This window comes from Sarcophilus harrisii, chromosome 5 (genome assembly GCF_902635505.1).
Source record: "Sarcophilus harrisii chromosome 5, mSarHar1.11, whole genome shotgun sequence".
NCBI classification, from domain to species: domain Eukaryota; kingdom Metazoa; phylum Chordata; class Mammalia; order Dasyuromorphia; family Dasyuridae; genus Sarcophilus; species Sarcophilus harrisii.
This window is the reverse complement of record NC_045430.1, coordinates 239,363,289-239,376,882: the sequence shown is the minus strand read 5'-3', so window position 1 is coordinate 239,376,882 and position 13,594 is coordinate 239,363,289. Positions and strand designations below refer to the sequence as shown.

Genomic DNA, 13,594 nt, shown 5'->3' with positions numbered 1-13,594 from the left:
AACAAAAAGTTATGTTTGAGGTTTATTTGTTGAGCTGTAAAAATAAAATAAAACAAATTATATATTATATATATGTTAGGAAAATGAAATATGACAAGTTATAAAGTACTAACTTTGAGAAATTCTGTTTAACTTTGCCTTTTCCCAAACCCCAACATTTCTTCAGAATAATGCAGCTGGGTGGGGTTTACTCAGTGGGTTTAGACATAGTGAGCCTAAAATTGACCATCACATTTTTCTCCTGCTGTCTTCTCCATAGGTCTTTTTTTCGATATTGATAGGAGCTTTCAGTGTTGGACAGGCTGCACCATGCATTGATTCATTTGCTAATGCCAGAGGAGCAGCCTATGCAATCTTTGATATCATTGATAACGTAAGTCAAATGTTTTCTTAAAATATAAAAAAAAATGCTTTAAGGATTGGCAAATTAAGTCGAGTTTAAGGGTGTATTTGTAAAATGGACTGAGTCAACTTTTCTCAGTTGTGGGTAAAAGGAATGGTGTCTTTGTTTATTTGAAACTTTGTAATTAGAAGACATCTTTAACATCACAGTGATTCTCCTGTTTTAAATAGTATATTTAGACTAACCTTTGACCACCAATAGGTACAACAGGGATATTCATTGTTACAGTTTGAGTTTTCTCCAAGTTCAATGTTTTAAAGAAGTAGCTGGTGGCAAAGGGGATAGGATGCAGGCCTGAAGTTGGTAAGTTCTGAGTTTGAATTTGACCTCAGACACTTACTAGCTGGGTAACCTGAGCAAATCACTTACATTTCTGTTTACCTCATTTTCCCCAACTTTATCTCCAAATGGGATAATAATAGCAGTTACCTCTCAAAGTTGATGTAAAGATCAAGTGAGATAATATTCATATAATTAGGACAGTATTTGGCACATAATAGACACTTCATAAATGCTTATTCCTTTCTTTCCCTCATTTCTCTAAGGATCCAAATTGCAGCAGTGAATAGTGCTAGACTTAAAATTGAGAAGACTTGAATTCAGATCCTGCATTAGGTACTAACTAGCTAATAGATCATGGAAGATTCATTAACCTCTCTGAACTTCAGTTTCATGATCTGTAGAATCAGAATAATAATAGTCCCTACCTCACATTCTTTAAAAAAAAATCAAATTAAATAATGTACATAAAATGCTTTGTTAACTTTAAAGCACTATAAAAATATTAGCTGTTACATGAACTATTAATTTGTAATTATATATGTGTCAATTCGGCCTTAAACTTTGAGAATGACTGCTAATCCCAGGGGGTTTCTAACCAGCTCTCCACTTGCCTTGGGTGGTTACACCTGGAAAATAACAACAACTTCAAAATCAAAACCAGATTGTGATCAGACTTGTTACTGTGATTTCCTGCTGACCAATACATATTTTTCATCATGTGATTAACATGATTATAGAATGCCTAGAGTGATTGAGTTGATCTGGCTATATGCCTATGAAAACTTAATGTGCTAAGATGTAATTGTGTTTATAGGAATGAAGTCAGTTCATGAATTGAAACATTAATTTTGATAATTAATTACAGAAATTCCAGGCCTAGATTTTATTTCATTTTTATTTTTTGTAAATAGCATTTTATTCCCCTCCCCTACATATTAAAAAGATTTTAGTATTCATTTTTACAATATTTTGAGTTCCAAACTTTTCTTTCTCCTTTCATCTCTCTCCTCCCCTTTTACTGAAGAGGATAGGCGAGTTTGATTTAATTTATACATATGCTACCATGTAAAACATTTCTATCTTAGTCACAGTTGTAAAAGAAGAAACAGATCAAAAGAGAAAAAAGCAGAAGAAAGAATTAAGTGGAAAAAATGTTTCAATCTACATTTTGAGTCCATCAGTTTTTTATCTGGTTGTGGATAGCATTTTCTTTTATGAGTCCTTTGTACTTGTCTTGGATCATTATGTCTCTGAAAAGAGCTGAGTCAGTGATAGTTGATTGTCACACAATGTTGCCAATGTTGCCAATACTATGTACAATGCTTTCCTGTTTTTACTTGTTTCACTTTGTATCAGTATTCATAGAAGTCTTTTGGTTTTTCTCAAATTTGCCTGTTCATCATTTCTCAATGTACAGTAGTGTTATATTACATTCATATAACACAACTTGTTCTGCCCCAGGAGATGGGCATCCCCTCAATTTCCAATATTTTGTCATGATGAAAAGGGTCCAAAGACAGACAGAGAAAGCGAAACAGAGATAGAGAAAGAAAGAGAGAAAGAGAAACAGAGACACAGAAAGACAGATACACACACACACACACACACACACACAGGAAGAGGGACTTGGCATTTTTAAATTTTGATGATCAAATGCATAACCCCTGAAACAACAACAAAAATCTCATTATCCCCATGGGAACTAGATTTTTGCTTGAAGCCCAAACCACAGCCTTTTAAAAAAATATAGATAGTAAGCTAAGAATGGTTTTTACAGTTTTGTATTCTATATAATTGTTGATTATAAAAATTGTTGATTTAGAGCTTGAGGGAACCTTAAAACTATCAACTCTATCCCCTTTATTTTGCAAATAATGAAACAGGCTTAGAGAGGTAAACTGACTTGCTCATGCTCATACAGATATTGAAGAAGAGAGGGGAAGGAATTTGCATTTATTAAACACTTTATACATGCCAGGCACTACATTAAGGACTTTACACATATTATCTCATTTGATTTTCACATCAACCCTGGGAGGTAAGTCCAATTATGATCTCCATTTTACAGTTGAGGAAACTGAGGCAGACTGAGATTAAGTGACTTGTCCACAGTGAATGTCTAAGGCAGGATTTGATAAAGTCAGCTCCTCTTGACTTCAGGCTCAGCACTCTATTTGCTATACCATTTGGTTGTGTGACAGTCAACTAGATTGGGTATTAGTTAACATACTTTTGTTGAGAAAACTGAAGTAATGGGATCAACTATGATGATGATGATGATGGTAAGGAGAATGAATTAGAACTATATGTTATATGGTTCTTTGACATTCCCAAAGCATTTTACATATATCTCCCCACTGATAAATTAGCACAGGATAGCGGAGAGAGAACGGTGGCATTGGATTCAGAAGACCTGGCTTCAAAGCCTGACTGTGGTTTACTACCTATGTGATTCAAGGTCTTCTTTCCTCTCTGGGCCACAGTTTCCTCATCTGCTAAGAGGAAATTATTGGAATAGATGACCCCAAAGGTCTCATCTAGTTCACAATATATGATTCTATAATTATGTAGTGTTTTATGCTTTGTATTTCCTTATAGTATCTCTGTGAAGTTTCTATTATTCACAATTTATATATAAAGTAATAGAGCTTCATAAAGATAGACTAGTATGGGCAAGGCCACAGAGTTAGTACATGGAAGCTCTTAAACCCAGTGTCTGAGTCCAGATCTAGAGTGCCTTCCACTGTGCTGTGTCTCCTCTGTAGTATGGGTGTTGTTAAATCATTTTCCCAAATTGTCTGTAGATAGAACCACAACTAGAAGTGAAACAGAGGATAGAGTTAAATAAATTTTAAAATAACATTCCAAATCAAATTTAGTATGCCAAAAAGGTGAGAGTAGGATGTTTTCCAGCCTAAGATAACTAAGGAGGTTGACAGGAGAGGTTTGTGACATTGTAGTAAGGGCCAGTGAGCATTAGAGGTAGCTGCCACAACAGTACAGCAGCAGCAGCTTCAGGAACTTTTTAGTCCAGAAACAGAAAGGGAGTTTGACAGCTGGTCAGGAGATTACAGGCAAACCTTTGCTGGTACTGGTACTTTGCTGGTGCTGACTGGCAACTCTCTTCCCCATAAGCTATTCTAGGCTGGCACTCCAAGAGAAAAGAAGCACTTGTGATCAGTCACAAGGCAGCAGGGGGAGCTGGTCATAGTTCCAGGATCAAAAGGTGCAGGAGTGCTTATGGCTTCAGGGAACAAAAATCCTAATTGGGTAAAGACCAGAACATAGATCAAGAGAGCAGTGAGCATACCTCTACTTAGATCACAAAGCATAACACCTTTTTAAAAAATGAAAAGAAACTGAAAAGCTGATTAAAATAACTCCTTAAAAACAAAACTGACAAATTAAAAAAGAAGTACAGCTACTCACTAAGGAAAATAAATTCTTAAAAATTAGAATTGGGCAAGTGGAAGCTATGAAAACTATGAGACTTCAAGAAGCAATAAGACAAAGTCAAAGAATGCAAAAAAGTACTCAAAAATGTGAATTATCTACTTGAAAAAACAACTGACCTGGAAAATATATTGAGATAGATCATTTATAAATTATTAAATTGAGGGAGCTAGGTGATACAGTGGATAGAACATCATTTCTGAATTCAAATCTGGCCTCAAACACTTGATACTAGCTATATGACCCTCTCAGCAAGTCACTTAATTCCAATTACCTCAGGGAAAAAAGGATTATTAAACTACCTGAAAACCATGATAAAAAAGATATTACAAGAAATTATAAAGAAAAAACTCCTTCCATATCTTAAATTCAGAGGCTAAAACAGACATTAAAAGAATCCACCAATCACTTCCTGAAAGAGATCCCAAAATGAAAACTCCAAGGAATGTTATAACCAAATTACAGAGCCCCCAGATCAAGGAGAAAATACTTCAAGCAACCAGAAAGAAGTAATTTAAATATTGTGGAGCCACAGTCAGGATCACACAAGATTTAGCAGTTTCCATGTTGAAGGATTGGGGGACTTGGCGTTTACTATTCTAGAAGACAAAGGAGCTAGGATTATAATCAAAATAATCTATCCAGGAAAATTTAGGTATAATCTTTCAAAGGAAAAAATGGATATTTAATGAAATAGAGAGCTTTCAGCATTCCTGATGAAAAGACCTTAGCTGATTAGAAAATGTGACATTCAAGCAAAAGGCTCAGGAGAAGTATAAAAAGACAAATATGAAAGATTAATTATAAGATATTCAATAAGGTTAAACTGTTTACATTCCTATATGGAAAGATGATTCGATGTTTATCATTATTAGGTCAGTTAGACAGTGTCTACATAGAGAACATAAATGTGAGTTGATTTTGTTGGGATAATAAAAAAAATGAAAGTGAGAAAGAGGAATGAACTAGGAGGGGGGATAAGGAGGAAGGGAGAACTAGAATAGGGACATTTTTCTCAACTAAAAGAACTCCAAGAAGTGAGTTTACAGTAAAGGGGGAAATGGGGGAAGGGTAACAGTCAATAACTTACTCTCTTCTGAATAGGTTCTAAGAGGGAAGAATAAGCACTCAATTGGGTATAAACATACATCTCATTTAAAAGGGAAATAGAGAAGGCAATAAAATATATGGGGGGGGGGAGAGGTAATCATAAAAGGAAGGATGAATTAAGGAAGGCAGGAGTCAGAAGCAAAAAAGACTTTTGAGTATGGACAGAAAAATGGGAGATAGAAGGACAAAAAGAAGAAAATAGTATAGAGGAAAATGCACAGTAATCTTAACCATGAATGTGAATGTGAATGGCATGAGTTCACCCACAAATGAGAAGCAGATAGCAGATTAGAAACCAGAATCCAACTGTATGTGGTTTTCAGGATATACACTTGAATCAGAAAGACACACAATTAAAATAAAGGGCTGGAACAAAATCTTTTACATTTCAGCTAAATAAAAAGGCAGGGATATTAATTAAAATCTCAGACCAAGCAGAAGTAAAGACCTAATTAAAAGACATAATCAAGGAAACTACATCTTGTTCAATTGTACCATAAACAATGAAGTTATATAAAATTTTTTGCAGCAAGTTTCTCTGATAAAGACTTTATTTTTCAAATATATAGGAAACAGAATCAAATTTATAAAAAACAAAAAAGAGTTATTCCCCAACTGATAAACAAATAATATAAATGGGCAATTAAAAAAAAAATCAAAGCTCTTTGTAGTCATTAAAAAAATTAGAGAAGGGCAATTTGAAATAACTCCAAAGTACTACCTCATAACTCTCAAATGACAAATGCTGGAGAGAATGAGGGAGAATTGGTTCACTAATAAATTTAATAGAGTTGTGAACTAGTCGAATCATTCTACAGAACATTATGGAACAATTATACCAGGGGCTTTAAAACTGCAAATATTCCTTGACTCAGTAATACCATTATTAGTCTATGTCCCCAAAGATACTTTAAAAAAAAGGAAAAGGGAAAGAATCTATGCATATGAAAAATATTTATAGCAGCTCTTTTTATAGTGGCAAAGAATTAGAAATTTAGGGGATACCTATCATTTGGGAAATGACCAAGCAAGTTCTGATGTATGAATGTAAAGCAATATTATGACAAGGAAGGCAGTTTCTGAAAAAAATGGTTAAGTCCTACATGAACTGAGGCAAAGTGAAGGGAGAAGAATTAAATCATTGTACATAGTAACAGCTATGTTGTAATATGGTCATCAACTGTGAAAGATTTGGCTATTCTGAACAAAACAATGATCTGAGATAATTCCAAAGGACTCATGATGGAAAAAAAAATTATTCATCCCCAGAGAGAAAACTGATGAACTCTGAGTACACATTGAAGTATAATTTTCTCACTTTTTTTGGTAATATGACTATTATAGAAATATGTTTTGTATGATTTCTCATGTATGATTATTATTTTGCTTGTCTTCTCAGTGGGTGTAGGAGAGGAGAGAATTTGGAACTCAAACTTAAAAAGAAAAGAGCATTAAAGAATTTTTTTTAAAAGGAGTAATAAAATTTAATTTAAAAAAGATTGGCAAGGTAGGAAGGGATTAGATTATAAAATGTTTTGGACATCAAACAAAAGATTTTATATCTGATGCTAAAGGTAAAAAAAAAACTGGAATTTTTTAATTACAGGAGGGAAACATGGTCACATTTGCTTTTCAGAAAGACTACTGTGCTGAACAGTCTCAAAAACAGGCAGTTGTGAATAGCTTGGATGTTTGGAGAATAATGAAGATGCTGTGACTATGTAATTGCATACAATTAATCTGACTGGGTTTAGAAAGTAGAAATAATAGTTCTCTGTATAAAAATAGTCAATGCATTTTCCTGTGGCATTTGTTTTTCTTAGAATCCTAAAATTGACAGTTTTTCTGAGATTGGTCATAAACCGGACCACATCAAGGGGAATCTGGAGTTCAGAAATGTTCACTTCTCATATCCTTCCCGAGCTGATGTCAAGGTACTGTAATTAACCTGAAGAAACATTTCTTCCTGAAAAATGATTGCTTAATTATATGAGTATAATTATGTTTAATATTTTTTATTTGAAGTTTTTTTTGGACACATTGAACACAATTTTAAAAAACATATTCACTTGTTTAATGATTTTAAAAATTCAAGTCTGTTGGATTGCCTATTGGAGTGGCATAATAGATATTCCTTTTTCCTGTGTAGATTTTAAAGGGAATCAATCTCAAGGTTAACAGTGGACAAACAGTAGCCCTGGTTGGTAACAGTGGCTGTGGCAAAAGTACAACTGTTCAATTGATACAGAGACTGTATGACCCTCTGGAGGGCACGGTAAGACCCCCATATGAGATTTCCCTATTGCCAAAAGCTTTGGGACAATAGCAGTGACCACCAAATATACTTATCTTGTTTAGGAAAGGTGAAATGATTGTATAGTCAGTAGTTATTTTGTTTATATAGTTTGTGGCAGTTAAGTGGTTTCATGGATAAAAAGCAGGATTTAGAGTTAGAAACATCCAACTTCAAATCCTGCCTGGGACACTTAGTAATTATATGATCATGGGCAACTTACTTAACCCCTCTGTGCCTCAGTTTCCTTATTTAGAAAATGGGGATACTAATAGCACTATCCTCTCTGGGTTGTTGTGAGGATCACAGGAGAATATTTCTAAGGATTTTTCAAATGTTAAACTGCTACATAAATTGGGCAGCTAAGTGGCACAGTGGATAGAAAGCCAGGCATGAAGTCAAGAATTTACTAGCTGTGTGACCCTGGGCAAATCACTTAATCCTATTTGCCTCAGTTTCCTCATCTGCAAAATGAGCTGGAGAAGGAAATGGTAAACCACTTCATTATCTTTGCCAAGAAAACTCCAAATGGAGTTACAAAGATTTGGACACAAACTGATTGGACAACATCAAGTTACATAAATTATTTACCCAAGGCACACAGGAGTCATAGAATTTTGTTTCAGTCACTTAGCCATAAAATTTCAACTCCACATCTTACCACCCTACCATTCACACTGCCAAGGGAAAATCAGTTTCCTCTGGTCAGTGGGTTTCTGAGAAAAATTTGCAGACAGTTTGGTGATCAGTAACAATGTTATTAGCATTCTGACTAGGACATCTAGGTTGACAGAAGTGTTGGCTTTCTTTAATATTGGGGATATTGTAGGGACAATAAATTTGGCCTCTAAGGAACAGATAGCGAAACCCAATTGAATACATCTAATTTTTTTGGTGGTGGTTGTTGTTCACTCCCTAACTTGGAGAAAAAAGCAACAAAATAGAGATTTTTCCCTCCTTAACAAAATCTCTTTCTTGGTTAAAAAATGTTGCTCCCATGTATTATTTTCATTGATCTGCCCCAAACTGACTGAAAGGTGGTGTGATGGTTGGCATTTCTCAGTTGTCAGTCTCAGGTTTTGGACAGGGGCATTTTCCTTTCTTGCAGATCAACATTGATGGGCAAGATATTCGAACTCTAAATGTCAGGTATCTGAGGGAGATAATTGGAGTCGTGAGTCAGGAACCGGTGCTATTTGCTACCACGATTGCTGAAAACATTCGCTATGGCAAGGAAGATGCCACCATGGACGAAGTCAAGAAAGCTGTCAAAGATGCCAATGCCTATGACTTCATCATGAAACTACCAGAGGTAAAAAGATAAATGGTATAGTCATTTAAAAAATGTATTGATTCATATAGAGGCAGCCACATGGCACTGTCTTGGATTCTGATCCAGCCTCAGATACTTAAAAGCTGTGTGAACCAAGGCAAGGTACTTAACCTCTGTCTTCCTCAGTTTCCTCACCTGTAAAATGAGGATAATCATAGCATCTACTTTGCCAGATTGTTGGGAAGATCTAATGAAATGAGATTTGAATTGTGTTTAGCACAATACCTGATCCATAATAAATGCTATCAAAAGGTTAGCTGTTATTATTGTTATAATTATTCTCATTACTTTCCAGAGGGGTTGTGAGGATTAAATGAGATATTTGTGAGTGCATTGCAAACCTTCAAGAACTAGGTAAAAGCTAGACATTAGTGGGTAAAGAAGATACATTTTGTTTTGATTGATCAGACTTTTCCCAATCAATTCCCAGACTCTTTTTCCCCAACCCAAAAACATACAGTCCCTAAAAACAATTAAACAAGACCTTGAGCAATGATTTTTGAAAACCTGCATTTAACATAAAATGGCTCAGTATTCTAGTTAGAGGTTAGAGATGTCTTGCTAAATCAATCAATAGAATTAATCTAGCTGAAGTTTAAGGTACATTCCCCAAACTTTGCATGGCACAGAATGATACATCTGATCATGTTCTATTAATCTTTTATTAGTGACAGGAATTAGACTTGAGCCTGTGATTTCACTAATATAGTGATCTCCCTGGTAATGAAATTTCTTCCACCAATATAGGTTGGTACCTCCTCTGCAACTTATAGTGTTAGAGAGTTGGAGAATCATAGTATATGCATCAAAGGCAGGCCTTGAACCCAGTTCTCCTGCCCCCTAACCCTGGGAAATAGAGGCTACTATTATCCTTGTGAGGAAACTGAGGCTGGGAGAAGTGACTTGATGAAGGTCATAAATAATAAGTGTCTGAAGAAGGATTTGAACTCAGAGCTTCCTGATTTCAAAACCCAGATTCTCACTCCTGTACCACTTTGCTCCTTCTTCAACTTCTCTCTGTGTTAACAGAAATTTGATACACTCGTTGGAGAAAGGGGTGCCCAGCTGAGTGGAGGTCAGAAGCAGAGAATAGCAATTGCCCGAGCTCTTGTTCGGAATCCCAAGATCCTTCTGCTTGATGAGGCAACATCAGCCTTGGATACTGAGAGTGAATCAGAGGTGCAAGCTGCTCTGGATAAGGTCAGTGCATCCGAAAAAACCCAAGATAAACAGCACAAACTAGCATGTTGGGAGAAAACAAAGATAGTGTTTCTTTCCAAGTCTAAATTGGTAAACCAGTGGATAAATGAAAAATGGACTCCTCTTCTGATTTAAGTTCGGATTATAGATGGTGGGTTCTATCCACTTTCAGCATTCCCTTAAGGCTAAATATTTATGGGACTTTGGAGTTTATATCCTAAGATTAATGTTAAAATAAAAATGGAAAAGACTGATGTCATAAGAGATTCTGTGCTGATCCATTTCAAAGAGCACTGTACCAAGTTTTAAAGGTGAAATGGGTTAAGCAATCAGATTTTGAGGGCCGGAAGAAATCTTGAGGGCCACTCAGTCCAGTTCATTCATTTTGTTGATGAAGATGCTGAAGTTAGGTCAGTTGCCCGGGGTTACAAAGGCGGTGAGTTGTTGAACTAGGAATGAAAACCACATCACTACTGCAGCACATGGCATGTTGCTTCTGTCTTCTGTGACTGATTGAAGGGAAAATATCCTTCTCACTGGTCACATGGTTCCTTTGATTGTGCCATAGAAATGATTTTAGGAAGCACCTGATTTCCCAGGTTTACAGAGACAGCCAGAAGCAGCCAGCAAAAACCTTATATTTTATCCTGGGGATAGTAAGGAGGAACCACTTGAGCTCTTTTAGGGACGTAGCATAGGCAAACCTGCACTCTAAAAAATGCTTTGGAAGCTAAGTTGAGGATGTATTATGGATTGGAGAGAGGATAAACCTGAGTCAAGGGGACAATTAGAAGTCTGTTGCAACAGTCTAAATGAGAGGTGATGGGAGCTTGTACTAAAATCTCTCTGAGGAGAGGGGAAATATAGATAAGAGATGTGAAGGTGGAAGCGACAATATTTGACAGAAGATTTGATGTATGGAATGAGTGAAAGTTAGGGTCAGTGAGCTTGAGCAATGGGAAGGATGATGGTGCCCTCAAAAGAAATAGGGAAGTTAAAAGAGGGGAGAATTTTTGGGGAAAGATAATGAATTCTGTTTTAGACAGGTTGAGTTTGAGACGCCTGAAGAACATTCACTTCAAGATATCTGTATTGAAGTTGAGCATCAGGAGTTCAACAGGGCTCCATACACAGATTTCAGAATCATCTGTACAGAGACCAATAGAGTTGATGGGATCATCACACAATATGGTATAGAGGTCATAGAGAAAAGGGCCCAGGATAGAGCTTTGGGAGATACTCTTAGTTAATGGATTTAATGAGGATAAAAATCCATCAAGGATGACTGAGATGTGGACAGAAAGGTACCAGTGCCTCAAAATGTGAGAGAGGAAAATCTCCAGAAGGTGGAGATAAGGAATAAAGCCAGGGGTTGTCAAATACCTTAAATAGCCTTCTCTGGTAGTCAGTTCTCTTGGCTATTTGGGAGTATTTTGGGCAACAACCATATTGTCCCATTCAAATGCAATTCTTCAAGGCTTTAAAAAAGATTTCGTATACAAGAGGAGATGGAAGATAGCGTGTCTCTTAGAAACCCTTCGTAAAGAATTCTGGAGCCTCATCAAGTAGTTAAATCAATACTTGAGAAACTGAATTTTTCAGAAGATGATTTAATATCACTGCAAGCACTGCCTATCTATATCCATCTATTATGTTTCTATAATGCTTTAAAGTTCAGAAATCACTTTTCTTACAACAATCTTATGAGGTGGTCACAAGGTTCTTATGCTTCCTTACTCTGCAGATGAGGGAGCCATGGCACAGGTAGGTCAAGTGACTTGTTCTTAATCAAAAACCTAGAAAATTTCAGAGCTGGTCACAGAATCCTTATTTCCAGATTCCAAACCCAGTTCTACCACACCTGTTTGTAGAAGACTACAAAGGAGGCTGCCCTCCCCCATAATATTGGGAACCAAAACTTATCTCAAGCTTCTATTTCAAGCCAAATTACCAAGTGGTTAATCTTGAGCAAGTATTTAGCCCCTTTGAGCCTTTTTCCTTGATTATAAAATGAAGTTGGACTAGATTGGAGCATCACAGAACCAAAGTGGTAAAAGACCTGAAAACGCATAATGTGACATTTTATAAATTAAGAAATTGTTAAATTGCTAGCCTAGGAAGTAATTATCAGAATTTGAACCTGAATTCTCTTACATCAGAAACAGTGTTCTATCCACTAGATCTTTTCTAACTGTGAAGTCTATGATTTTATGAATAAGTAAAATATAAATATTTATTATATCAATTAATAAGAAAGTAATGGTAACAAGCAGAATCAGAGAGACTTCAAGTTCTAACCACTATGATAAGGGATAAACAATATTATTTTGTAGTTACTGTTATAATATAACTGGTACAAAGTGAAGCTTTTGTTTTCATAATCTTTCTTCCTCCCTCCATGACCAACTTTCTTTCTCTTCCTTTCTCTCCTTCTCCCAGGCAAGAGAAGGTCGAACTACCATTGTGATAGCTCATCGTTTGTCTACAATTCGAAATGCAGATGTCATAGCTGGTTTTGAGGATGGTGTCATTACAGAACAAGGGAGCCACAGTGAGCTGATGAAAAGGGAAGGGGTTTACTTCAAACTTGTTAACATGCAGGTATTGCTCCTCTAGTAACTCCCCTGCTTGATTTCTCTAAACCATTCCACAACTGATTCTATAAACCAGGAGCTCACATCTGTAGGATTACAGATAGGCAATGATACCTGGTAAAAGGGAAAGATGGATGGAGAAACTAAAAAATTGTATGCTTTGGGGAAGCTAGGTGGTAGAGTAGACAGAGCACCAGCCCTGAAGTCAGAAGGACCTGAGTTCAAATCTGGTCTCAGACACTTGACACTTCTTAGCTGTGTGACCCTGGGCACATTGCCTCAGCAAATAATAATAATAATAATAATAATAATTGTATGCTTTGATTGAAATGGCTACTGAAATACCTAAAATGATCAACAATAACTAGAATTTATATAATATTTTCAAGTTTGTAGACATTTTATAAATATCTCATTTGATCCTTCCAACAGCCCTGGGAGGTAAAAGCTTTTATTATTATTATCATTTTGCAAATGCGGAAACTGAGGTAGTATGAAGTGACTTGCCTAGGATAATGCATTTGCCAGATTTGAACTCAGATCTTCTACTCTTCAGGTCTAGTATTCTACCTACTCTGACACCTAACTACTCTAAAAATAATAATTCACTGAAGACAGTGAATGAAGCAGAGAGAGTTGGAGGAGAACCAAGTTTTCGTCAAAAGTAAAAAGAAATTTTTTTTCTCAACTTTTCTATTTGTATATTTATTTATATATATATATTTATGTTCATATGTGTATATATATATATATATAAATATATAAAGTGTGTGTGTGTGTGTGTGTGTGTGTGTGTGTGTGTGTGTGTGTGTGAGGTAGTATAGCCAGTCTCAGATCCCATTTGTGGAGCTTCTGATCACCAAAGACTGGAAAAGGCACAAGCTCTCAGTGCCCAACTCAAGCCTCTGAGACTCTAACTTGCAATA

General features: G+C 35.9%; 1 protein-coding gene across 6 annotated transcripts in view; it reads left to right on the top strand.

Moving 5' to 3' along the window:
* The window catches only part of LOC100914588 (phosphatidylcholine translocator ABCB4), a 106,646-nt gene that overhangs the window by 50,442 nt on the left and 42,610 nt on the right, over positions 1 to 13,594 (top strand). For all 6 annotated transcript variants that reach the window (XR_004229797.1, XM_031939939.1, XM_031939940.1 and 3 more), the window contains 6 exons: positions 260 to 373; positions 7,072 to 7,182; positions 7,398 to 7,523; positions 8,650 to 8,853; positions 9,904 to 10,074; positions 12,514 to 12,675. Coding sequence is in view for 5 of the 6 variants with exons in the window: in XM_031939939.1 (XP_031795799.1) it covers positions 260 to 373; positions 7,072 to 7,182; positions 7,398 to 7,523; positions 8,650 to 8,853; positions 9,904 to 10,074; positions 12,514 to 12,675 (888 nt within the window). In the remaining variant the exon portion in view is untranslated. The remainder of the gene's footprint in view (positions 1 to 259; positions 374 to 7,071; positions 7,183 to 7,397; positions 7,524 to 8,649; positions 8,854 to 9,903; positions 10,075 to 12,513; positions 12,676 to 13,594) is intronic.